The sequence below is a fragment of the Diceros bicornis genome, chromosome 16 (assembly GCF_020826845.1).
Source record: "Diceros bicornis minor isolate mBicDic1 chromosome 16, mDicBic1.mat.cur, whole genome shotgun sequence".
Lineage (NCBI taxonomy): Eukaryota > Metazoa > Chordata > Mammalia > Perissodactyla > Rhinocerotidae > Diceros > Diceros bicornis.
The window spans coordinates 67990880-68017235 of NC_080755.1; the positions used below are offsets into that span (position 1 = coordinate 67990880).

The 26356-nt window shown below is 47.9% G+C and overlaps 1 protein-coding gene across 1 annotated transcript in view; it reads left to right on the forward strand.

Annotated features, from left to right (window-relative positions):
* The first annotated feature begins 1274 nt into the window (after nt 1–1274).
* Nucleotides 1275–26356, forward strand: part of KCNG2 (potassium voltage-gated channel modifier subfamily G member 2) — a 56816-nt gene continuing 31734 nt past the window's right edge. Inside the window, exons 1-4 of the mRNA XM_058556626.1 lie at nt 1275–1347; nt 20803–21076; nt 22866–22929; nt 22974–23577. Of these exons, the coding sequence (XP_058412609.1) occupies nt 22907–22929; nt 22974–23577 (627 nt within the window). The 5' untranslated portion in view covers nt 1275–1347; nt 20803–21076; nt 22866–22906. The remainder of the gene's footprint in view (nt 1348–20802; nt 21077–22865; nt 22930–22973; nt 23578–26356) is intronic.

Consider the following 26356-nt stretch of genomic DNA (forward strand, 5'->3'; position numbering starts at 1 on the left):
TGGAAACTCAGGCCAGCTCTACCAGATTGTATGTTCTGTGAATCAGTTAACAAAGCCCAGGGCCATGGTGAGGCCCAGTGGTGTGGGTCACCTGGAGGGGACATGGTGCCCATGTGCAGTCTGGTAGACTCTAGGAGGCCAAGGGAGGGTGAGCAGGTGGCCTAAGTCCCAGCGACTCCTGAGCCTCTCCTCTAGCAGCTCTGTTGTTGCAGTGGGCAGCTCGTTTATTGGAGAGGCTAGGAGACAGCCTTGGGCATGGACAACTTGACTGCCAGGCGTGCATTGCTCGGAGATGCCCAGGAGGAAGTCAGAAGCAATCAGGCCTTAGAGGGAGAAGCAGGGAAAGGAGAAGGAGCCTAGAATGGGACCATGTCAGCTGAGCACAGAGATAAGAGGGCTCCAGAAGGATAGGCTGTCCTATCATGTGGGAAAGGCCCAGTGTGGTTAGGACAGAAGAGCCCAGCGTGGGGGGTGGGGCAGATCACAGTGTGAGTACAGGGGGGTGGGGGTGGGTAGGGCATGAAGACTCTCATTCAGGAGACGTGGCTAAGAGGGAGGGTGAGAAATGGGCCGTGCTGGGAGTCAGTTGTAGGGCCAAGAGGGTGTGTCTATGGATGTATTGTTTACATGCTAATTAGAAAGGCAGGAAGAGGGACTAATTAGGGAGGACTTTCCAGAGGACCCCCCAGGTGGATGGGATGAGAACACAGCACACAGATTGGCCTCCAGAAAGAATCCTTTTCCCAAAACAGCAAAGACTGGGTCAGGGCCTTTTGTGTGAGCCTCGAGGTAATAGTTCTCACATTTTATAGGGTGATATCTGGGGCAGGTGTCTAATTTGCTAATTGGAGACAGAGAGGAGATAAGAAAAAGGAACAAATGCTGAAAAGCTATTACGTTTACATTTGTCTTGTCAAAACCCTGCACTTAGAGATTCTGTACATTTTGTAGACAGGAGTCAGAATGTTGGTTGGAGGAAAGGTACAATAACCATCATGTAATTAAATTGGTAGTTGGAGTAAATATAAATGTTTCTCCTGAAATAGAAGCTCTTAACCTGGGATCTCTGGGTCCATGCAGCCATCGTAGATTCCAGAGGGTCCATGAAAACCCCAGACTGACCCAAGATTTTGTATGTGTGATCATGTATATTTTATAAGGCGATGAATGTGTTTACTGGATTCTCTAAGAAGTTCATGATCCAACCAAGGTCAAGAAGCCAGGCCCTAACAGAGGAATTTAACATGTCATTTCAGGGGTTGAGGAGTACTGGCAGAGGCCTTATGAGACGGCTCCATTTGAAAAGGGACACCCAGGATGAGACCCACACAGGGAAATCGACCAAGGGTAAGAAACGTGCCTGCACATACGCTCCTCACCACCACTAAGAGAAAACTGGACCATGTCCTTTTAAATTAAACCATCGCATTTAAAGAATTTTAACATATGATTACCCCCCAAAATACTGATTTCCTCAGAGGTTAGATAAATGGGAAGGAAGGTAGAACTTTGGGGAAAGGCCTGGAAGGATGAACTGGCCTTCATGAGTGTGGGCACTCCCCTGAGAAGTTTCAAGTTAGGTGGAGTGGAGGTACCTACAAAATAATGAATTTGGGGTCCCCCGGAGAATCTTGTCTGCTGTCCCTCAGCACTCCCATCCTTGTCCTGTGGGTTCCCGAGGCTCCAGTCAACCTCATCCTCCGCGGGGCTGTCTCCCCCAGTGTTGTCTCACCTTAGCAGCATAGCAGCTGAGGAACAAACGTGGGGCGGTGTTTATCCTTAGAGGCTTCCTCCCAGGATGCCTGACTGAAGGCTGGGCAGATGACCTAGGGTGCTCACGACCTGGGTGGAGGGTGTCCACCAGCTCCTACCTAGCTCCCCTGTGTCCCTCATCTGTCCCTCACCTGTCCCTCATCTGCCCAGGCCTCTCTCCTCTTCAGCCCTCACTGCTACTTTTTTCCTCCATCTTCTTCCCACTCTTCTTCTGCTGTTTTCCACAATATTGCGCCTCTCTTGTTTCCCACTCTTCTCTAGTACTTGTGGACTTAAATTTAGACCTTAAATCTGTAAGGGGCCTGGCGATCCTCTCATTCAGCCCCTTGATTCACCAACTGGACCCCAAGACACAGCGCTGAGGCCAAGATCCTAATCTTCTGACTCCGTCCTTGGGCTTTTCCTACCTAGGTGGCAAGAATCCTGTTGTGCATGGCACCTAGCAGTCTTAGAAGAGTTTAACACAGTTAGATGTGTTGTTTTCAAAGAAATATCCCTTCTCAGCATTGCTCCTCTCATCTGAAGGCAGATCAACAGTGTGCTGGAATGTAGAGGTGGGATGTTCCTCCCTCGTCTGCTTTCCTGCTGTGAGCCAGGACCTACCCAATCTGTGGGGAAAACATAAGCCTAATTTCCCTTAAAAATTGGCAGTGAAGGATGTTGTACAGTAGTCCCCCCTTATCCAAGGGGAATACATTCCAAGACCCTGTTGGGGAAGAGGGAAAATCTCCCTCTGCCTTTTCCCCCGAGGTTCTTATGGCTTGCCAAATAATTAGAAAACTGGTTAGCAGGAGAAAATAATACCAAGTTTAGTAACATGTATACATGAGAGAAACCAGGGAAACTGAGTTTCTCAACAAAATGGCAGAGATTCTCATCTTAAATACTATCTTCAGCTAAAGACAAAGGAGGATGTTGGGGGTGGGGGAGTCAGTCATGGGAGATTACCAGAAAAGCACAGTAAACAAGAGTAAGGTTATTATGCAGATTTAAGGCCTCACCTTCCACATTGATAAGTTTCTAGAGATGAGGTCATCCCCCCGCTTCCCAGTACAGATAGGGAGATACCTTTACAAATGGAGATTTCCCTTATAAATGTATATGTTTGTCTGGCAACTCTTTTCAGGGCCACCTAGAGAATATGGCCGGGGAATGACAATTTTTGATAAGGGGGCTTAGTGCCTTTCCTATTGTGACATCTATTTTACATTATATTACAGCCATCATATGGTATTGGCTCCCTCCTGAAATAGGTCTTCTATGTTAAATTCTTTAGGCAGTTTGGGGGAGGTCAAATTACGACAGAGAAAATAATCAAGGTAAAGAGACATATTTCAGGGTGGCCAATTTTGATCTCCCACAACCCCCAGTGGATACCTGAAATCACAGATAGTACTGAACCCTATATATACTGTGTTTTTTCCTATACATACAGACCTATGATAAAGTTTAATTTATAAATTAGGCACACTAAGAGGTTAACAACAATAACTAATAATAAAATAGAACAATTATAACAATATACTGTAATAAAAGTTACCATAGATCTTAGCAACCTCAGCATATGATTTTTTTCTTTCCTTATTAAGTTGAGAACTTTCACCTTTTCACTTAAAAGAAGCACTTTACGGCTTCTCTTTGGCATATCCAAATTGCCAGCACCACTACTGTTGCACTTTGGGGCCATTATTAAGTAAAACAAGGGTTACTTGAACACACGCACTGAGATACTGCAACAGTCTGATAACCAAGATGGCTCCTCAGTGACTAATAGGCGGCACTTTATATAGTGTGGATCCGCTGGACTAAGGGATGAATCACATCCAGGTGGGGCGGAGCGGGACGGTACGAGATTTCATCACACTGCTCAGACAGTGTGCAAATTAAAACTTATGAATTGTTTATTTCTGGAATTTTCCATTTAATATATTTGGACTGCAGTTGACCGAGGGTAACTGAAACCATGGAAAGCGAAACCGCAGATAGGGGAGACCACTATATAACTTTTTTCAATGTTTCTCAAGCTTACAACTAGTTAAGGATTTCTTACCGTCTAACCTAAATCTCTCTTGCTGCAGTTTGATGTGACTGCTATGGTTGTTGGGAATTTCAGTTGTGATTCTAATTGTCATTTTTCTCTCCACACCACATTGTTAGTGGTGCTTGGGAAGTGAGAAATCAAGAACCATGAGTTTATGGAACAAAACCAAAATCTGCTTGGCCACAATAGTTTAAAAGAAGCAAACTTTCACTAGAATGTCCCACAGACAGACAAAGAGCTGAGTAGGTCAAAGTGTGTTGTATTAATGCATGAATAATGGACAAGTCATCTAAATATGTAAAAAAGAATAATTGGGCCCATTTGGTGAAGACCAGTGTGGTCCGACTGCGTGAGTGGAAGTACGACACTGGCAGATCCGCACACGTTAAAGCTGAACCCTTGGACCGGGACCCCGAATCCACAGGTGTGCCAGGTCTGTCCAAAGGAAGTTGGCAGAGGCCAGTTATACCGAGGGGCCAGGAAGAGAAAGGAAAGCGGGAGTGACCCAGCAGATGGTCAAGAACGTGAATGTCCAGCACAGAGGCCCCACGAGCAGCACACCTCCCTAGGCTGGCAGAACCAGGGGGCTGGCGTCAGCAGACATTTGCCTTCTGGGCCAAGGGGTGGTGGGCTGAGCAGGTGGCTTGGCTTGGTTTCCTAGTGAGGTTTTCATGTTATTTATCATAAAAAACCTTCATGGTAAGCATAAAATGTAAGATTTCCACATTAGGGAGGGCAGTCTGCTTTACTCTGCAGGTTAGATGTTACCTTGTCCAAAGCATCCTGACAGAAACACCCAAAATCGTGTTTGACCAAATATCTGGGCACCCCATGGCCTGGTCAAGTTGACACATAAAATTAACCATCACACAAGCATAATAACCATTATTAATATTTTGATAAAAATGGAGGTTATATATTGTTTTGCATCCCACTTTGTAAGAAGAAAAGTAATATCATAAGAATTACGTTGTGTTAGTTTGGGCTTTTTGTTTTTGGCTGTTTTTCTCTAGCTTTTTTTAAGTGAAAAATTTCAAACACGCAGAAAAGTCGAAAGAATAGTACAGTGAAAACCTAGCCATCTGTCTGTGCCTCTGAGTGTGTGTGTGTGTGTGTGTGTGTGTGTGTGTGTATGAAATGTGTGTATTCTTATATGTATGAAATATACGAACCATTTGGAAGTAGTTTACAGAAATCAAGATACTTTATCTCTGAATAGTTAAGCATGCATCTCCTAAAAATAAGGTCATTCTCTTTTCATAATCACAATACCATTATAACACCTAAGAAAATTAACAATAATGAATATATCAGGTCCAAATTCAGATTTCCCAATTGTCCCCGAACTGTCTTTTGTAGGTTTTTTGGATAAAAATCTTATCAAGGTTTACACACTTCATTTGGTTGTTATGCCTCTTAATTGCTTTTACTCCAGATTCTAGAACATTCCTCCCACCTTTTATTTTCCTGTGTCATTTACTCTTTGAAGAATCCAGGCCAGTTGTTCTGCAGGATGACCGTGTTCGGGTTTCTCAGTGGTGTTTCTCTATCCCCCATGTTCTCTGGACACTGGGACTTGGGTCTAGGCATCTGATTAGAGCCTGTACTCACCTAAAGCAGAGCCAGACGACTGTTGGTGATGCTGGCCACTGCACATGCATCACATCCAAGGCCCATAATGTCAGGATGGCCATGCCAAGTTGGCTACTGGATTGAGGAGTGAGTACTAGACCTGCCCGTTGTAAAGCCTCACTCCCCCGCAGTGACCTGGTTGCTGGCACTGGGTGGATGTCTTGTCCTCCAATGATGGCAAATGTTTTTTCTTTATTTATTTATTTCTCTCTTTTATAACTGTATCGCTGTAGACTCATGGGCTTTTCTTTACTCACGTTTTCAATAAGTTGAGTCATTCTGTGTCTAGACTCTCAAAGTCTGCCGAGAGGAGCCCTTTCAGGCTGGCCCCGTGTCCTTTGATGCACAGCCATCCAACGTGCTCCACGCACGCTGGAGTGCTCCTTTGCTTTCTGGTACAAGATGTCTGGTCTCACCTTGGACTTTGCCTGCCTTCCATCAGGAATCAGCGCTTCAAGTGAGAAACAGTTCTTAAGTGGGAAGAAATGGTTCCGGATGGCTAGGTGCATTTTCTGTAGAAAGAGAAGGTATTTAGCTGTATGAACTTATAACCTATGGTGGATGTGTTCATGTCACTCTTCTGAGCAGGTTGAATATTTCCTTCTTATTTATTCAATAGAACTGTCTGTGCTTCATTAAACTTAGAGGTAAATTAACGCTAGTCTAGGCTCATTGATTTCAAATCCTCAAAAGGCAGAGGTCAAACAGAGGACTTTGCAGTGAGAACTTGCCCATTGTTACCAGCCAGGGTACCAAGCACAGGTGGGCGGTGAGCTTCACAGCTGTGACTGCAGTCCACACACTGCTGGGATGGGGGCCCGGATGCTCCCTCAGAATTGTGCAGAATGTAAGTGAAGACTGCTCTTAAATCCTGAGTCATCTCAGGATTTTATTGGAGCCACTTTAAGTGACTATTATTCTAAGAATAATTTTAGAAAAAATATTTGTTTAGAAATCAGAGTGAATGGACACCCAAAACATCTGATTGCTTACATATGTATCTTTAGACACAATCTCCAAAAATTTAAGAGATACTGAGTAGCTAGAATAAGAAGACACACGGGCCGGCCCTGTGGCTTAGCGGTTAAGTGTGTGCGCTCCGCTGCTGGTGGCCCGGGTTCAGATCCCGGGCGTGCCCCGACGCACCGCTTCTCCGGCCATGCTGAGGCCAAGTCCCACATGCAGCAACTAGAAGGATGTGCAACTATGACATACAACTATCTACTGGGGCTCTGGGGGAAAAAATAAATAAATAAAATTAAAAAAAAAAAAAAAGGAATTCCTGGAAAAAAAAAAAGACACACTAGATGCTCAACACTCAAATATCATTTAAGTAAACTGGGTAATTTTTTTAGAGAAAAAAAATCATTCTACATCAGTTTTATTTCATTGTAACTTGTTTCCAGAGCAAGTGGAATCTCTTTAAACTGACTTTATTATAAATCACAAGATTAGCAAACATTTTATAGCTTGTTTTCAAAATCTTTGGGGGTCTTCCACTTCTGAGAAGATGGTGTAGACGTACTTTTCTCTGTTTCTCCCACTGAAGACAACTAACACCCCTGGGAATTACATGTAAAACAAACAAGAGAAGACTCTGAAAGGTGGAGAGAAGAAGGCAGACCAGCAGCGACCTCAGGACCCAAGAAGCAACACCATGATGAGTTCCTGGAGGATTTTTTGTCTCAAACATCCCAGAATGGGAGCTGGAGAAGCTGGCAACCCAGAAATGCCAATGGGAGCAGACAACAGAAGCCTGCTCTCTCCCACCAAAGGACCAGGAAAGGGGCAGCCTAGCAGGACAGAACACTTTTAGATAATAATCACTCTACCCGAAACAGTGTGGCCCCACCCCCAGCCAAGGCTGAGTGGGACCCTAGGTCTCCACCCTCCAATGCTGTAATGAGGCACCCCAACCTCCCACTGGGCTGGTTTCAGCAGACACCTGCTGGGGAGCAGGAATTCCCACCTCTACCCACCAATAGTGAAGAGCCCCCCGTGTCAACAGAGTCCAAGTGGGGAACCTGGTCTTCTACCCCCGCCTGCCAATGTGAGATGACACTCCTCCCTCACCTGCTAGATCAGTGTCAGAGGAAGCCAGCTACAACAGAAGGTTTAAATAAGATCTAGGGTCCCATAACATAATACCCAAAATGTCCAGGCTTCATTAGAATACCAAGAACTAGGAAGATTTCAAACCAAATGAAAAAGGACAATCAGTAGATACCAACACCGAGATGACAGAGATATTAGAATTATTGGGCAAAGATTTTTAAAGCAGTCATTGTAAAAATACTTCAACAAGCAATTACAAATACTCTTGAAACAGATGAAAAAATAGTCTTAGCAAAGTGAAGGAATAGAAGATATAAAGAAGACAGAATGAAAATTTTAGAATTGAAAAATACAATAAATGAAATGAAAAACTCAATGGATGGATTCAAAAGCAGATGGAGGGGACAGATAAAAGAATCAGTGAACTGGAAGATTGAATATGGAAATTACCCAATCTGAATAACAGAGAGAAAATAGACCGGAAAAAAAAAATGAACAGAGCTTCAGGGACCTACGGGACTATAACAAGATCTAACATTCTAAGAGTCCTGGAAGGAGAGGAGAAAGATGGCAGGACTGAAAAGTTCTTGGAGAAATAATGACTTAAAACTTCCCAAATTTGGCAAAAGACACAAGTCCACAGATTCAAGAAGCGGAATGAATTCCAAACAGGATAAACCCAAAAATCTACACCAAGACACGTCAGAGTCAAACTTCTGAAAACTAAAGAGAAATTAAAAGTCTTGACAGCAGTTAGTGAGAAAAGACCTCTTACCTACAGCAGAAACAATTCAGATGACAGTGATTTCTCATCAGAAACCATGGAGGCCAGAAGGAAGAGAAACAACACTTTTCAAGTGCTAAAAGAAAAGAACTATCAGCTCACACTCTTAAAGCCAGCAAAAATATCCTTGAGGAATGAAGGTGAAATCGAGACATTCTCTGATGAAGGAAAACTAAGAAAATTTCTCACCAGCAGATCTACCCTTAAATATTGACTAATTGAAATTTCTCTAAAGAGAAAGGAAATAATAAAAGAAGGAACCTTGGGACATCAAGAAGGAGGAACATGGGAAGTAAAAATAGGAGTAAATGTAATAGACTTACCTTCTCCTCCTGAGTTTTCTAAATTATGTTTGGTGGTGGGAACCAAAACTGTAACACTTTCTGATGTGATTCTAAAGGTATGTGGAGGAATTATTTAATACAATTGTATTACAAACGGGGTATGGTATACATATATAAAGAAAAGTTAGGTGTCTACACTGCACTCAAATTAGTAAAATACCACCACCAGTAGACTGTGATAAGTTATGTAGATATAATGCAATACCTGAAGCAACTGCTAAAAACACTATAGATAACTCAAGGTAGAATTCTAAAATATGTTCAAGTAATCCACAGGGAGGCAGGAAAAATAAAACAGAATGAAGAACAGAAAATAAAATGGAAGATTTTATCAATAATTACATTATTACATCATCAATAATTACACTATATATCAATAATTACATTAGGTATAAATGGTGTAAACAAAACAAATACCAATTAAAAGGCAGAGATTGACACAATGGGTGAAAAAACATGACCCAATTATATGTTGTCTACAAGAAAGTTACTTCAATTATAACAATATAAGCAAAGTAAAAGGATAGAAAGTAAAAGGATAGAAAAAGATATATCATGCAAACATCAACCAAAAGAAAGCTGGAGTGGCTGCATTAGTATTTGATACAGTAGATAAGGGGCAAATAACACTAGCAGAGACAAGGAGGGACATTACATCTGATGAAGGATCACTCCACTGAGAAGATGTAGCAATCCTGAATGTGTGCACACCAAACAGCAGAGCTGCCAAATGGGTGAAGAATGAGAGAGCTGAAAGTAGGCTTGAGGTTTAGCACAATTCCTGTCAAAACTCCTGTGAAATTTCTTTTGTAAGTATAGACAAAATTATTCCAAAATTTGTATGGAAAGGCAAAGGAACAAGAATAGGTAAAACTACTTTGCAAAGAAGAATAAAGTGGGAGGAATCAGTCCACCCAATTTTGAGACTAGCCATATAGCTACAGTTATCAAGCTGTGTGTATTGGTAAAGAGACATTTACATGGATCAACCAAACAGAAGAGAAAACCCAGAAACAGATCCGCAAAAACACGCCCAACTGACTTTTTACAAAGGTGATTCAATGGAGGAAAGATAGTCTTCAAAATGGTGCTGGGACAGTTAGACCTCCATGGGCCAAAACAGTGAACTGTGACTCACATCCCACTCCTGATACAAAGATTAACTCAAAATGGATCACGGCCTTAAAATGTAAAACTATCAACTCTAGAAAAAGAATGGTAGAAAATCTTTGGGATGTTGGACTAGGAAAATTATTCTTGACACCAAAAGCACAGTCAATAAAAGAAGAAATGATAAATTGGACTTTATCAAAAGTAAAAACTTTTGCTTCACTGGGCATTTATCCCAGAGGGGAAAAAAAAACCTTTATGGAAATGTTTATAGCAGCTATGTTCATAATAGTCAAATCCTGGAAATAACCCAGATGTCCTTCAACTTGTGATGGTTAAACAAACTGTGGCACATCCATAGACAAGAGATCTCTAGGAGCGAACTGTTGATACAGCAACAACCTGGAGGAAGCTCTGAGAGCAATGCTGAGTGAAAAAAGCCAATCCTGAAGGTTACATAACAGTGTGAGTCCATTTATATCCCATGCTTGCAATGACAGCAGTATAGAGATGGAGAACAGATTCATGGTTTTAGTGGTTTCAGGGGTGGGTGTGGGGGGGGGGATGGGAGGGAGGGAAGTGGGTGTGACTATAAAAGGGAGGTCCTGGGGGTGATGGATGCCCTGTGTCTGGACTGTGTCAGAGTCAGCATTCTGGTTGTAAGATTGGGCCGCAGTTCTGCAAGATGCTACCACTGGGCAAACTGGGTAAAGGGCACATGGAATCTCTACAATCTCAAAATTAAAAATTTGATTTAAAAAATCTTGGGGGCAGTTATATACAGCTCTGCTGTATATACACCTTGCTTTGTGGATAAGAGTTATTAGTTACCAAATTTCTATGTGTCTTATAGATTTGGAGGCTATATGTGGTTCTCATAAATCATAACTGAAAAATAACTGTCAATTTTTCTTTCAACAGCATGGCTAAAAATAGATCTAATTAGCAAGTTTTCAGTTCTGTTCATATACTCACTTTAGAAGCCTTTTGTAATTTGTGTAACTTTGACATATAGAAAATAAATCCATTTCAAAACAAAGTAATTAAACATCCATGAGTTTAACAGTCAGAAAGAAATCATGGAATGATCCTAATACTACTTGTCTTTATTTTAGGACTATGAAAATCTCCTGAGTCCTGTTTTATGTAAACTTAGTTATTTACCTTTGGCTTTTTATTTTTAACCCTTAGGTGTTTTTTATCTTAATTCATATAGTGTTTGTCACGGTAGGACAGTAAGAATTGAAAAACAAAACATGCAGTGTCTCACTGAATAGTAGGCTGTGAGGTCTTCACTGTCATGAAGTTACATGCGTTTTTGTTCTAAACTGTCTCAGCCACAGTCATGTGCCGGTTGGTTGGTTGAAGAAAAGCATTTCTATTTAGATCACTTTTTCCTTGTCACATGGCCTGTCTCATGTGTCTGTTCTTGTGAATTTACGTCATCTCAGAGGTTAAGCATTTCGACGGCAAAGGAAAGTGTGTATCTGGAAGAAGACAAGACAGGGGAGAAGGTTGGGACAGTCTTTGAGGAAGGTCCGAGTCATGGCTTCCCTTCCCCATGAACCAACACTTTTGGCCCTGGGGTGGCTGATGTTGAGAAGCGGTGAGGGGAAAGGTCAACAGGTGTGAACGCAATTTATGAAGACATGGAACCAAAGTGGGGGCAGGGGATGACTTACCTAAGCCTGTAATTGCTGGAGTGATTGTCTGCAGCGTCTCTAGTGCACAACATGTTATAGATTCTAGAGCAGTCAGCTTTTACGCTGAGGTCAAACCACTCTTTGAGCTTCCTCCTGGCTGTGACGCCCTGCTGTGTGGCAGTCCACTAGCCTCCTGTGTCCCCTCAACAGCCTGGGGATGTCTTCCAGCATCTAAGTTGATACCTAGCCTCTGTCGTCCCTTTCCTGGCACGGCTGCTTCAGTGAGTTCTTTACTCAGTAGGACTGAGGAGTCTGAGCAGGGTCTCACCGCCCGCACCCCGGATGTTGCTGAGTAACTCTTGGTGGTGGCCCTCTGGGGCCTGCAGGGCCCTGAGCAGCAGCCCTGACCTCCACCCCCTTGATGCCAGTGGCCCCCTAGTCGTGACAACCAGAGATGTCTGCAGACCGTGCCTCGTGTCCCCTGGGGGGCGCAGTGGACCCCAGTTGAGAGCCCTGGTCTGGAAACCCCTCCAAGCTATCTGTACTTAAGGATTATGACTCGTCTCCTGGAGCGGCTTGTGTGGATCCTGGCAGCGCTCACATAAACTAGAGACCCCCCAGATGTACAGGGCACCCACCTGGAGTGAGGCATCCTTTGTGTGAGGAAGCCCCCAGTGGGCACTCATAGAAATTCTGAACAATTTTAATTCAGAACTGTAAATGTCATCATATCCCAGCAACTTCTCTTTATTACGTTTACCGGAAAGTCTTTGTGGCACTCATTCTGTTGTCATCCTCTCTCACGGTTACACATTCATGTGTAGGAACACCCGCGCTTGCTCCGCTTTCTAGAACCAGGTCCTGCACAGTCTGCCTGCAGCTCTGCTGTTTTCGGGAGGCGTGGTGAGGACGCGCATCTCTGCAGCCAGCTCCTGGACAACAGTGCTGCCGCCCAGTACAGATGGACTTACACCCAGGATTTCCTTTAAGCCACAATTTATTTTAAATTGCTCAAGGGGTCCTAGAGACCTTTAATTTATTTACAAGTATTCAGCCAGATTTATACAAAACAGGCATTGTTTTCCTAAGAGGGAAGTGAGACTGGACGGGAAGAATGCTGGGCAATCAGTTACAAACGGAATGTTGACATGAAAACATAACCTGGGACCTTCGCCAAACCAGACTTCACTTCTCTCTTGGTGAAAAAGATGTAGTGTTGCAGCGACAGTCTGAGAGGCCGCAATGAACGTGGTAAACGGCTTCTCCCCGTTTCCTTTGGTGCCATGGTATTGCGTACTCGTGTGTTCATAGTTCGCCTTCTGCCTGGAAGAAAATACAACCACTTTTCACCGTTACCCTCTGTATTGGTTCTCGGGGCTGCGGTAACAAAGCACCACCAACGGGGGGCTTAAAACAGCAGAAATGTGTTCTCTCACAGTCTGGAGGCCGGAAGTGCAGAATCAGGGTGTCCACAGGGCTGCGCTCCCTCTGGAACCTCTACGGGATGAATCCTTCCTGCCTCCTCTGGCTCCTGGGGGCTCCAGGCGCCCCTTGGCTGGTGGCCACATCCCCCCCGCCTCTGCCTCCAGCGTCACACGGCCTCTGCTCTGTGTGTCTGTCTCCTCTTCCTGCGAGGACAGTCATGGGGGTAGGGCCTCCCATCTTAATTTGATGACCTCTGCAAAGGCCCTATTTCCAAATAAGGTCACATTCACAGGTACGGGGATTAGGTCTTTGTCGGGGTCACAATTCAGCCTGCTGCACCCATGCTCCGCCTTCAGGGCAGCCGTGTGGTGAGAAGAAAGGAGGTGGGGACTGTGGCCTGTGGGCTGGGAGCTACACCTGGACAGGCCTCTGCTGCCGCCTGTTTATGTTCTGTGCCTGTGTCTGGAAGCTTCCATACCGAAGGCTGCCCAGTCCAGGGGTGAAGAGCAGACTCAGAAGCAGGGCTGCTCCACCTCCTCCACTGGGTGACCCTGGGCTGGTTACCTCACTTCTCTGTGTCTCAGTGTCCTTCAGCATAGAACATGGGTAATAATCCTGCCTACCTGTAGGGTGTCAGCTGGTGTGTAAGGACTTAGAGCTTTGCTTGGATCTGCTGAGGTCTCCATGAGTGTTTGTTGAATAAATACAGTGGAACAGCTGTGAGTGACACGTATTTCACCAATCAGGGGTTTGTGCAGGAGGGTCTGTGTTCTCCTTCCCCCTCCCCACCTTCCCTTGCCTGCCCCTGCACATTCCGCCACTTCCTCAAGCCCTCCATCCTGTCTTCCCCTGAAGCACTAAGTACGGGCCCAGCCTCAGCAAGAAGCCCGGACCCCCTCAACCACGATTCCCACAGCACCTCCCTTCCTCAGCTCTGGTCCCATCTTAGCCCTCGATGCATTTATTCAAAATTGGGGATCCAAGACATGGGTGGGCTGTGCATACTGGGGCAGGCTTCCTCTCCCACCGCCCTCCCCCTCCATCCCACGCTGGTCCCCTCTGCTCTTGCCCGGCAGGGTAACCTCCCTCTCATTTCCTCTGGTGTCCCCATGTCATTGTTAACTGCACCCTACCTTCCAAAGAGTGTCCCAGTCTGGATGGTAAATTATCTGCACCCTAAATTGCAGGGGGAAGAAAGTGATTGGCAGGGCAGAGATTGGGCTCTGTGGGGTTCACAGACATAAGATCATAAAGTAGCATTAATTCCTATAAAAGACCTAGTGAAGCAGCCGAAGATAGAGTCATTGAATCTCTTTTCTTTCTACAAGAAGAAATGGAGGGTTCTGTCCTTGAATCTCGGCTCCTGGTGCACGGGAGGCAACGAGCGATCACTGGCTGATCGGGTGAAAGGATGAGTCAGATGTTGGTAACGTGTTCTTTCAGGCACTTTTTTCCCTGCCTGTTCCTATTTCCATGAACCATGGCCTCCAAACGCAGCGCTGTCCTCGCACTTCCCGACTCTGGGTTCAGATTCCTCCCGAGCAGATCCTGACAGGGCTTGGGTGGCTTACTCGGGAAGTGATCCCAGGAAAGCCATCGGGGCAGTCGGGAGCCAGGCAGGGAGGGGAAGGCGGAGGCAGTCAACAGCGAGGCCCCTTGGGGGACTGGAGACTCTGAGGGCCATCCCACCTGCCTCCTCCAGCCACGGGGAGGCTGTTCCTGGGGAGCGCTAAGGCTCAGCCTCTCTGACCTGTGCTGGGAGGCAGGATGGACCGTGGTGGCCAGAGGAAGCCCCGGGGAAAGAGCCCAGCAGCTGGGGGTTCACCTGGTGTGTGCACAGCCCAGGGGCACCGGAGGGCCCCAGGGACGTGGGGGCTACAAGGACATGGGGTTCCCAGCAATGTTGCTCCATCTGCCCGGGTATATCAGGGATCTCATTTTAAAGGTCACCTTCTCCAAGAAGAAAGCGCTGTCTCTTCTTGCACAAGGAGAGAAATTTCTCCTGGAAAAGAATACTTCCCTTCTTTGGGTGAAATCCACAACTTCGTGGAGGTTTTGGTCTGTTCCCGTTAATGTTTGTAAGCCTAAAAACAAAATGGTAAATTCGGTTACAGAATTAATATTTCCGTCCGATACCTGAGATCCCATTTCCACGTCTTCATGTTTTTTCTCTCCTTCCTGCTGGATGAGGAAGCCCGGTGCGCACGCTCACACACCTCTGCCAGCGCGCCTCCGCAGCCTCCCCAGGAGGGGCCATCTCTAATTGGCGCTTCCACGCCCCCGCCAGTGTTCTCTGTTTTCTCTCCAGCGTGCTGGCTCTGCCTGGCGCTGTTCCCCGCAGCGGCGGGTGTGAGCCGTGGGCCGGCAGCTCCCGGCCAGGGTGGGCGCTGCCGGAGAAACAGCAGAGCGAGGCAGGAGCCTCTGGTGCGTTTGCCTCAGAAGAGCGGACCCAGATCTCCCGGCCCTTTCTGTCTGTGGTCGCCTGAGTGTCCCAGACCCAGTTACCACGTGTTACAGGGAATCAGGCAGAAAACACAGACGATGGAGAGCAGGGAGTTGTGCCGGCCTCAGTGGCGTTCAGCCCTCAAGTGCGTCTTCCCCAGAAGCAGGAAGACGAAAGCTTTCCTTACTTCCCAAGTTAAAAACCATCAAGTTCCACAGGATACATTTATTTGACGATTAAAGCCCCCAGATTTCCCCATAAGGCACCAGGCGTGGAATTCTCCTGTCCCGTTTGGCACTCTGAGAGTCTTCCATCTTGAACACTGGTCAGTTCCCAACCCTGATGCATTTTCTTCCCTTGGTTTATTTTTGCCTCCTCTTCTGGGATTCCTGGTGAACAGACATCGGGAATTTTGCTTCCTCCTCTGCGTGTGTGGCTTTTTCTATAGTGTTTGTCTTCTTTTGACTCCTGTGGGAGGCCTCCTGGGGGAGAGTGCCTCCATCTGACCCCATCTTCTCTGCTTCCGCCTCATCTATGGCTGTGTGTATTCATTTCTGGAGGCTTTTTTTTTATTCACATGCTCCTAGTCTTTGATAGTGTCTTTTCTCCTCTGGTGTTTTTAATTCCTTCTTCATGTCTTTATTTATTTTTGATAATCCTATTATCTGCAAGTCCTAGGAGCCTAAACCTATTGTTCACATGTCTGCTGGTGTTTGCTCATGTCAGTGTTGCCTTGTGTGTTTTATAATTTTGGTTTGTAAATTCATCTTAGTTGGGGCTTCACCTGTGGGAATCCATGAGGCTTTAATTGAGAGTCTGTCCCTACAGACCAATGGCCCTACTGGCATTTTGGGGGTGTCCTGTGCACTGTAGGATTTAGCAGCATCCCTGGTTTCTATTACATGCCAGTCACACCCAGTCATGACAATCAAAAGTGTCCCCAGGCCTGGCCAAATGCCCGCTGGGGGCAGAGTCACCCCCAGTTGAGAAGCACAGCTCTAGACTGCTTATGTGTATTGTTCTAACACCAACCTGAGACTACTTTTATGGGGCATAATTCCTTAGCTTTGAGTTTCACAGACCAAAATTCCATCCTCCAACCCATTGTGCGTTTAGACACACAATCTCAGTTTTTACCTAGATCCAGCCGGAGAAGTCTTACAATCTTCCTGTCCCTGTAGGTAGATTTTTCCTAGTTTTCCCTTTCGCTGAGGGTGTAGCCCTACAAAGGTCCCTGCTTCCTGTAGGATTAGGTCAGACTCTCCACCTCCTCTCGTGATGGTGGTACCAATCTACCATCCATCAAAAACGAACGAGTCTGCTAGACCCCACATCCTTGACAACGGAGTGTGTCATCAAACTTTTTCATCTATTCTCATATAATACCTTGTGGTAATTTGAGATGTTTATTTTGCTACTATGAATGAAGTTGGACATCTTTTCATATGTTTAAAGGCTATTTTTCACCTTTACTGTCAACTTTGTGACAGTTTGCCCATTTTTTCTATCGAGTGGTCAGTCTTTTTCTTAAAATCAACAGCACTTCAGAGACTATGTTCCACGCTGGGGATGGGGAATGCACTTCAGGGCTTCCAGAAGTAACTTTGAAGCCTCTTAAGTCAACAAGAAGTTGACTTAAAAACACTTAAAGTGACATATAACTTATGTTTATATTTGTAAATGTATATTCTGGGTAAAGAAATCCCTTTCTAGCAAGAATTCCAGGTTCTAGCAGATTATCCAGTTCTTTAATGATCATTCATCCCTACGTACAAAGAATTTGGAACGCACATTTGATTCAGCTTCAAAAGGAGTCAATCAACCTGTTCTACGTATTTAGTACGTGACTCCAAGGGGCTGTGAGAGGGTGAGGAATCAGGGCCTCGTGCAGCATGGCGCTTTCCAGCACGATGTCTGCCAGTAAGCAGGTGATCTCTCTGTCCCTTATGGTGAAACCTGACGTTTGTATTCCAGGCAGAAACCACTGGTCTCAGCTCAGATTTAGAGCTGAGACCTGGGCCTGCCCAGTTTAGACCACGACCTCGCAGGGTGGCACCTTCTCTCTGTGAGCCCCTCCTGGAACCTCAGACCCCCATCCTTCCTGGTCGGCCTCGCATCCCTTGGAGAGCATGTAGGGTGTGAGTGCCCCGCACAGGCCCCTGCAAGGCATCCTTGACAAAGCGCTGCTGCTGCTGGCTTCCTGCCATCCAGCGCGGAGTGTCCGGATGTCTTGCTGCCTCATTAGGAGGTTCAGTCTGTGAGCCCGGGGGGCCCAGGAGTTGGAACGCTCGGAGCCTGGAATCCCCCAGAGTCCTCGATATGAGGAGGCAGCTCAGGAAACCTCTGCAGCAAGTTCCTGTGACCTAAACAACTGCTTTTGAGTAAAATAAGCTCTCCCTCCTTCAGCACAGCTCTGCCTGCCCAGCCGCCTCTGAGAAGCCCCTCCTGGCTGACCTTTCAGAGCACCCTCTAAATCTGCATTTTCCCGCACAGCCCGGACTGCTGTGGACTGTTGGAGGCGCTGGGTGCCTGTGCCCCCAGACTGTGAGCTCCATGACCTTGTCCTCAGCCTCACCAGGTGACCGGGTGACAGCAGATATTGATTAAACGTTTACTGGATGATGCACAGCCTGTGGGGCAGAGGCACACACAGCACTGAATCTTGGTCACTTTCTCCTCACGTCTGCAATGAGCTTGGCTTTCGAAGGTCAGGGCACACGCTGTCCCGGTGATTACTGAAAACTCCTCCCTCACTCCATTCATGCAGTTACACCACCTAAGGCAACTTTTCTCATGTCCAGAAGAAATTCTCAAGTTGTTTACTGGCAAGTGGGATCCTGCTGGCGAGTCCATGCTACCTGATTAGTCTTGTCGAGGCTCTCCCACCCCCACCCCTGCTCAAGTCTCAGATGAGTCCCACTCCTGGGGCAGGTGGGCATCTGTGGGCTGTGTGCTGAACACACCCACTCCGATGCCTATCTGTTTTATAATTCCCGTGCGGCCCTGGCGGCAGGTTTCAGCTTCACTTGGTAGCAGTTGGAGTATAAAATCGTCAACATAACGACAAAAGGTCTTGATGTTGACAGTTGAAGCAACGGGTCTCAAACTTCCATGCACTAGACATGCTCTTTCACATGCGTAGTTCTGGACTGCACCCCAGCCTACTCACTCAGACTTTTTTATTTTTTAAAAATTAGGATAAAATTCAGATAACATAATATTTACCATTAACCATTTTAACGTGTACAATTAAGTGTTTTTAGTATATTAACAATGTTATGCAACCATCACCACTATCTAATTCCAGAGCATTTTCTTTACCCTGAAAGAAACCCCATACCCGTTCATCAGTCACTCCCATCACGCCCTCCCCGACCCCCTGACAACAACTAACCTACTTCCTGTCTACAGATTTGCCTATTCTGGACATTTCTTATAAATGGATTCATATAACATGTGACCTTTTCCGCCTGGCTTCTTTCAGTCATGAGATTTTCAAGATTCATCAGTACTTCATTCCCTTTTACGACTTAATTATGGCCCAACATTTGGATAGCCCACGTTTTGTTTCTCCATCATCAGTTGACAATCGGGTGTTCCACCTTTCAGGGCTTGTGAATAATGCTGCTGTGAACATTCACGTACAAGTTCTTATGTGGATGTGCATTTTCATTTCTCTTGGGCATATACCTAGGAGTGGAATTTCTGGGTCACATGGTAACTGTGTGTTTACCTTTTTGAAGAACTGCCTGACGGTTTCCACAGCAGCTGCACTGTCTCATGTCCCCCCAGTGGTGAGTGTGGTTCCAGCTTCTCCGCATCATTTCCAACACTGTTTTTCCTTTTGTCTGATTATAGCCGTGCTAATGGATGTGAAGTGGTATCTTGCAGTTTTGATTTGCATTTCCCTAATGACTAATGACGCTGAGCATCTTTTCATGTATTTATTGGCCATTTTCATATCTTCCTTGGAGAAATGTCTATTCAAGTCCTTTGCCCATGTTTTAATTGGGTTGTTTGTTTTTGTTGTTGAGTTCTCTGTATATCCTGGACACTAGACCCTTATCAGATATATGATTTACAATTTTTTTCCATTCTGTGAATTGTCATTTCATTTTCTTGAAATGTCTTTGATTTTTTTTTTCCCTGAGGAAGATCAGCCCTGAGCTAACATCCATGCCAATCCTCTTCTTTTTTTTTTTTTTTTGGCTGAGGAAGACTGGCCCTGAGCTAACATCCGTGCCGATCTTCCTCCGCTTTATGTGGGACGCCGCCACAGCATGGCCTGACAAGCGGTGTGTCCGTGCACGCCCGGGATCCGAACCCCGGCCGCCAGCAGTGGAGCGCACACACTTAGCTGCTACGCCACGGGGCCGGCCCTGAAATGTCCTTAATTTTGATGAAGTCTGGCGTATCTTTTTTCCTTTCTTTGCTCGTGCTGTGTCGTATTGCAGGAACCACTGCCCAGTCAAGGTCCTGAGGATTCACCCCTGCGTTTCTTCTGGCAGACTCTCCCCTCCCCAGGGTGTGTGCAGGAGCTTGTTTGTTTTCGTGACTATTCTGAACTAATTATGCAAAGTCTGTAGTTTTTGTCTTGTGTGGCCACTGATATCTCTGTTCCATTAGCTTAATGGTCAGCAAGTGATTGGGCAGAGACACTTAAGTGCCTGGAACCAAAACAAAAGCAAACCAGCCTTGCAGACGGGCTGGAGGGGTGGCGCATTCAACACTCAGCGGGCAGTTCACACTCTGCCTTCCCCTTCCCCGCCTGCTGCGCAGAGTCTGAAGGTCTGCCAGAGGAGAAAGGGCAGGGCCTCCCTTCTCCGGTCTTTCCTGAGCACATGCACAGCCCCAGGCGCATGCGTGGAGTCCTAGAGTTCCAGGAATTCGTGGAAGCTTCTCCAAGCCCTCATTCCGCAAACACCTCACTCCCCAGCCTCTCCTCCAGAGCTTCCTGGTTAACCTGTCATTTGCCCAACAGTTATCCGTTGCCTCAGGTAGAAATAGGTAAAACGTTTTCCTGTAAATGATTTTTGACAAATTGCCCAGGTGGCAACGTTAGGCCTGGAGAGTTCCAAGTTAGGGAAGAGAGAGGCAAGCTTTCTGAGCCACTCTTTCAGGTCAGAATAAATGATCCTAGTTCCTTGTGAACTAGGTCCACCTCCTCCTTCCACTGCAGCCCTGGCACCGGGATGCCAGACTGTCATCTTCAGGTTGCCGACGCTAAACTGGGAGCTGGAGTTAAAACGCTGCAGAGCTCGCTGCTGCTACCGTGTCAGCTGTGTTTTCTTCAGTGTTCCCTTGGCTGCTGCAAGCCTTTGGTTAGTTTCCAGAGTTCCAAAAGACTCGATTCTGATGGTTTTTACCAGCTTTTTTGTTGCTTTGTTGGAGGGATGTGTTTTTGGAGCTCCTCACTATGCGATTTTCCAGTCACACAGAATTTGAAGTGTTGGGCAGGAGGGTACCATTTTGCAGGATCCCTTGATGTTTCTGAGGCTGTTGGCCACGGTGCACGCTTGAGAACCTGAGCTGGAACTGTGTCTTCTCTCCAGGTCACCGCCTCTTCTGACTTCCGAGATTTCCTCCCGGGAGACGGGCCTGTCGTCAGCACTGTCTGGGGTCTTCTGAGTTCCCGCCCCTGGCTTGGGACCTGCCTGTTTTCTTTGCTGATGTCCCTGTTGCCCAAGCACACAGAAGCGCTTAGAGCTGGAATGCTTGGCCTCACCGTGTCACCCAGCACACAGACATCTTGAGCAGCAAATCTGGGGGAGGAACGGAATCGCCCCTCCGCAGCATGGAGGAGAAACCACAGTCGTCTCCCTGAAGGTCAAAGTCATTGGTGTTACTTATGGACCCTCTTTGAGATGGTTCCTGAGTCAGTGACCCTATTTCCAAATAGATACACAGATTTAAATGAGGTGACCCAGCACTGAGCAGAAGAATGAAAGCAAAATGCAAATGTAGCTAAATTTGCCATGAAAGTTAAAATGTCCATATTCGGGACAAAAGTGATTTGGCCTCATTAACATATTTTGTGAAGTGTCCCTTTAATGAGTGCTGAGTAAGCTGCACATTTACGAATTTTGGTTGCTGGTCTATGCACATGCTAGGACAGACACTCATTAGGAATAGGAATAGTATTTCTTCTGTGAGCTTCTTGAACCTGCTCATGGAGTAAAAACGTGAGTCATCACCCACGTAAGAGACTTGTCTGAACTCTCACCCTGGCCTGTGCCTTCCGGAGCAGGCGTCCAACAGAGAATGCCCTATGTATTCTTCCAGTTAGGGTGGGAGACACAGATTCGACATCTTTTAAATGGGATCTGGGCTAGCAATTCCTGTGCTCCAAAGATCTTTTCCCTTCTTTAAACTGTTTAGAGCAGTGGACTTAAGCTTCAGGGGCCGCAGATCCCTCAGAGAATCCGAGGACCCTCTGTTAGAAGACTGTGCGCATACACAAGTGTTTGCGTAGTTGTAGAAGGCTCATGGACCCCCTGAAGAATCTCCATGGACAACAGATAAGAACGTCTGCTTTAGCGACATCGAGGCAGATGGGAGAAGCAGGCACTGAGTGTCTGTCTCCAGACAGTGCCTCTCAGCCCCAGCTGTGTGCAGAATTATCTGGAAGCTTTTTAAAAAGCAAAACAGAACCTTTTTTATTACGGAAATTTTTTAACATGCCTAACAATGGAGAGAAAGTATAATGAACCCTAGTGTTCCCATTACCCAACTCCCCTTCTGTGAAAAGCAGGAAGAGGGTGTGTCTGCAGAGCACCTCCAGAAAGACTGGCTTAATGCAGGCCCCAGACACCCTTGCACAGTGAGTACCTCCCTGTGGACACTAAGAGACAGAAACTCCGGGTCTCACGAACGCAGTACCATTCTCATACCTCTAAAAGTTCTTTACAACCTACATAGTGCTGGGGGTTCTCATTTACTCTGTCTTTTTATGGTCAATTCCCTCTAACCTGAATCCCAACAATGTCCACACGCTGCACCTGGCTGTTGGCTGATGTTTCTCACATCTCTTTTTTTTTTTTTTTAAGATTTTTATTTATTTATTTTTTCCCCCCAAAACCCCAGTAGATAGTTGTATGTCATAGCTGCACGTCCTTCTAGTTGCTGTATATGGGATGTGGCCTCAGCATAGCTGGAGAAGTGGTGCTTGGGTCCGTGTGGGGATCCGAACCCCGGCTGCCAGCAGCGGAGCCTGCGCATTTAACCGCTAAGCCACGGGCGCGCCCCTCTCACATCCTTAAATGTAGAGCAGCCCCCCTTTATTTGTCGATGGGCAGGTAGGAAGCTGATGCCTACACCCAGCCCAGACCTCCCCAGGCTGAGACTCCAGGGCGCGCTTCCTTCTATGCGGTGTTCCCCAGCCCATCTGTTGGCCACTTCCCTCGTCTCCGGGAGATAGACGAGGCAGGGCGTCGCTTAACCAGGGTCCGCTCTTTGGATCATCCGTAGACGGCAGGTTTACAGGAGAGAAGAACCAAGGGCATGGGCCGGGAGAGTGCTCGGTTCGGTTCCGTCCCCAGGCCGGGTTGTGCGCGCGGTCCGGGCATTCCCTGGGCTCCTGGTCGCGGCCTAACACGTGCTCCGTTCCTTTTTGCAGGCCCAGCCTCCTGACCCGGCGCGTGCGCCCTGGCCCGGCACATGGGGCCATGGCCCTGCTCCCCGGCCACGTGGAGCCCCCGAGCCCCGAGCCCCCGGACGGCGGCGGCGGCGGCGGCGGCGGGGCCCGCGCCCGGCACGTCATCATCAACGTGGGCGGCTGCAGGGTGCGCTTGGCCTGGGCCGCGCTGGCCCGCTGTCCCCTCTCGCGCCTGGCGCGCCTGCGGGCCTGCCGCGGCCACGACGAGCTGCTGCGCGTGTGCGACGACTACGACGTGAGCCGCGACGAGTTCTTCTTCGACCGCAGCCCGTGCGCCTTCCGCGCCATCGTGGCGCTGCTGCGCGCCGGCAAGCTGCGCCTGCTGCGGGGCCCGTGCGCGCTGGCCTTCCGCGACGAGCTGGCCTACTGGGGCATCGACGAGGCGCGGCTGGAGCGCTGCTGCCTGCGCCGCCTGCGCCGCCGCGAGGAGGAGGCGGCCGAGGCGCAGGGCGCGGGGCCGGCGGGGCGCGCGGCGCCGGGGAGCCCGGAGTGCGCCCTGGGACCCGGCGGGCGGCTGGCGCGGGGCCGGCGCCGCCTGCGCGAGGTGGTGGACAACCCCCACTCGGGGCCGGCCGGCAAGCTCTTCGCCTGCGTCTCCGTCGCCTTCGTGGCCGTCACAGCCATCGGCCTCTGCCTGAGCACCATGCCGGACATCCGCGCCGAGGAGGAGCGGGTGAGCGCGGGCCGGGGCCGGGGTGGGACTGGGGGCCGGGGGCGCCCCGGGGTGGCCAGGACAGGGGTTGAGGACAGTGGGGTCAAGGCTTAGGACTAGGGCTGGGACCGGGACCTGGAGGCAGCTGGGCCGAGGCAGCGCACGCTGAGTGGTGGTCTTAGACATCCCTCCCTAAGTGGTGGCCAGAACCACCTTCGCCTGCGCTGTTGACGTGCCCCTAGTGAGCCCCCGAGGGAGGCGGACGCATAGGCCAGCGGCTGTGCACTGACAGCAGAGGCCCCAAATTACAGCCCATTTGAAGAACTCAGCGAGGCCCTGTGGTCAGGCCTTCTCCGCTGATTCTCTCCAACAGTCAGCTGGACGCTCGGCCAACCTGGAGCTGAAACCTCAGCATCCTAAAGGTCTAGAGAGTCATGTGCTTTAACCTCCAGTTCCCTCGTCCTGGACCACAGGGACGTGACCTGGGACCTCCGCATTCTTCGAGGGCGTACAGCCAGGGCCAGGCTTCTGGCTCCGGCAAACCCAGAGCTGGCTTTGTCCAGGAGCTGGGGCTCATTCCTGCCCCCTTCTGTCTGTCCTGTGAGGATGCCGGAACATGGAACGTGGGCAGAAATACCATTCTAGGGTTAGGATGTTCCCCAAAGCGTGTCAGCGTTTGTGCGCTGAGTGCTTCATGGAAAGTTCAGGAAACATTCAGGGAAGCCTGGGTTTGTGTTGTTCCAGTAGGTGGGTTAGAGAAGAGGGTGCTACTGTATTTGAAGGACGATGCTGAGTGTTGCCCTGAAAGTGTGGCCCTGCATTTCCTGATGGGGTGGCAGGGGGCATCCTGCCTGCCCCTCCCTTGGTGGTGCCCTTGGTGGAAGGTGGTGCCTTCCACGGTCTGGGCACAGGCTCCCTCGGGCCTCCCTCCCTTGGGCAGGGCAGCTCATCGTCACAGCCTCAGAGCCTCTCAGACGTCGGGAGGTTATGCCCGGAGCGCGCCGGTGGGTCAACTCATTATGAGAAATGTCTTGCCTCCTCCTGGAACATTCACTGTTAGCTGGCTGAACCAAGAGCGTGGTGACCCTGACTGCAGATTAAATTTAAATGTAAATTTTACGAAATTGGTTTAGCTTCCTTCATTGTTTGGGTGCCTGATTCCTGACTGTCATTTCCAGTGGTCTTCAACAGGCCCACGTTTCGGATTCTGCTTCTAAAAAGACGCTGGAGGTGTCTGGATTTTCTGAGTAGCAATAACTCCACACAGTATGCAGGAGGGAAGTCGTTTACACAAGGACCAGGGAACAGGAGGAGCGTTAGGGCTGCCTCGACTGGTGACATCATCCAGAAGTCAGGCCGGCCCTCGCAGAATCCTGCTGGGCGCCCACTGTTCTCCACATCACCACCGTTCACAGGCCACATCCACCCCTTCCCCATTTCCCGAAACAGCCCTTCACATCACCCAGGTGTCTCACCAAATCAGTCATCAGTTTAGAAAGGAATAATCCCTATGTTGATGACTCGTGGAGAAATACGTCCGTGTGCTGGCCGTTCCCGTGTGCAGGGACATCTTCGAGATGCTGGGCCCACATGTGGTGCTGAGTAAACTACGGCAGGAAGGAAGAAGCTCTGTGTTTCATCACTTTGTGTGTGTGTGTGTGTGAAATATAGGTAAAATTCACCACCTTAACCATTAAGTGTACAGTTCAGGGTATTAGGTACATTCACATTGTTGTGCAGCCATCACCACATCATCTCCAGAACTTTCTCACCTACCCAAACTGAAACTTTGTCCCCATTAAACACCAACTCCCCATCCCCCTCCCCAGCCCCTGGCACCCACTGTCTATGCTCTGTCTCTATGATTTTGACGACTCTAAGAACCTCATATAAGTGGAATCATACACTATTTCTTCTTCTGTGACTGGCTTATTTCACTCAGGATAACGTCCTCCAGGTTTGTCCATGTTGTAGCAGGTGTCAGAATCTCCTTCCTTTTAAAGGCTGAATAACACTCCAGTGTCTGTGTGCACCACATTGTATCTGTTCATCCATCAGTGGACGCTTGGGTTGCCTCCTCCTCTCAGCTGTAGTGAATGATGCTGCTGTGAACGTGTGTGTACAATTATCTGCTTGAGTCCCTGCTCTCGGTTCTTGTGGGTCTACACCCAGGAGGGGAATTGCGGGGTCATATGGTAACTGTTTACTTTTCGAGGAAGCTCCACTCCGTCTTCTGCAGCAGCTGCACCACGACTCTGTCACTCGGGACAGTGCCAGGCACGAGGCACAGGGAACAGAGGGCAGAGGAGAAGAGAGAAGACTGGGAGCGTTTTGTTTTCTTATTTGTTGGGGTTTTTCCTATAGACCTTAACTTGAAAGTCACAAGGCTAAAATATTTTTTATATGTGAGCTCTGATTTTAAATAAGTGGCTAAATGGTTTAGTTTTAAAATTTAAAGTATTCTTTTGAAGGCCCCCAGATGAGTCCTCTGAGAGGCGTGGTGTTGATGGGTCCCTGCACCTGAGGGTCTCGGGCTTCTCTAGTGCTCCCGACATTCTCTTTAAATGCTCCCAATTTTCTTCTGGAAAATGATCTTGAGGGGAGCAAAGAGCATCCTGAAGAACTAGAAGGTGGTTAACGGCTCCCCTTTATCAGTGTCTCTGATACGGTCTCTTCACCTCTGGCAGTGTTAGTATTGATGGTTATTATTGTGTGTTGGCGCAGAAAAGCACAGAAGGAGAAAAGATCATTACCCTCTGTTATTACGGGAATTAGTGGAAAGTGGCCCTGTGGCTCCTGC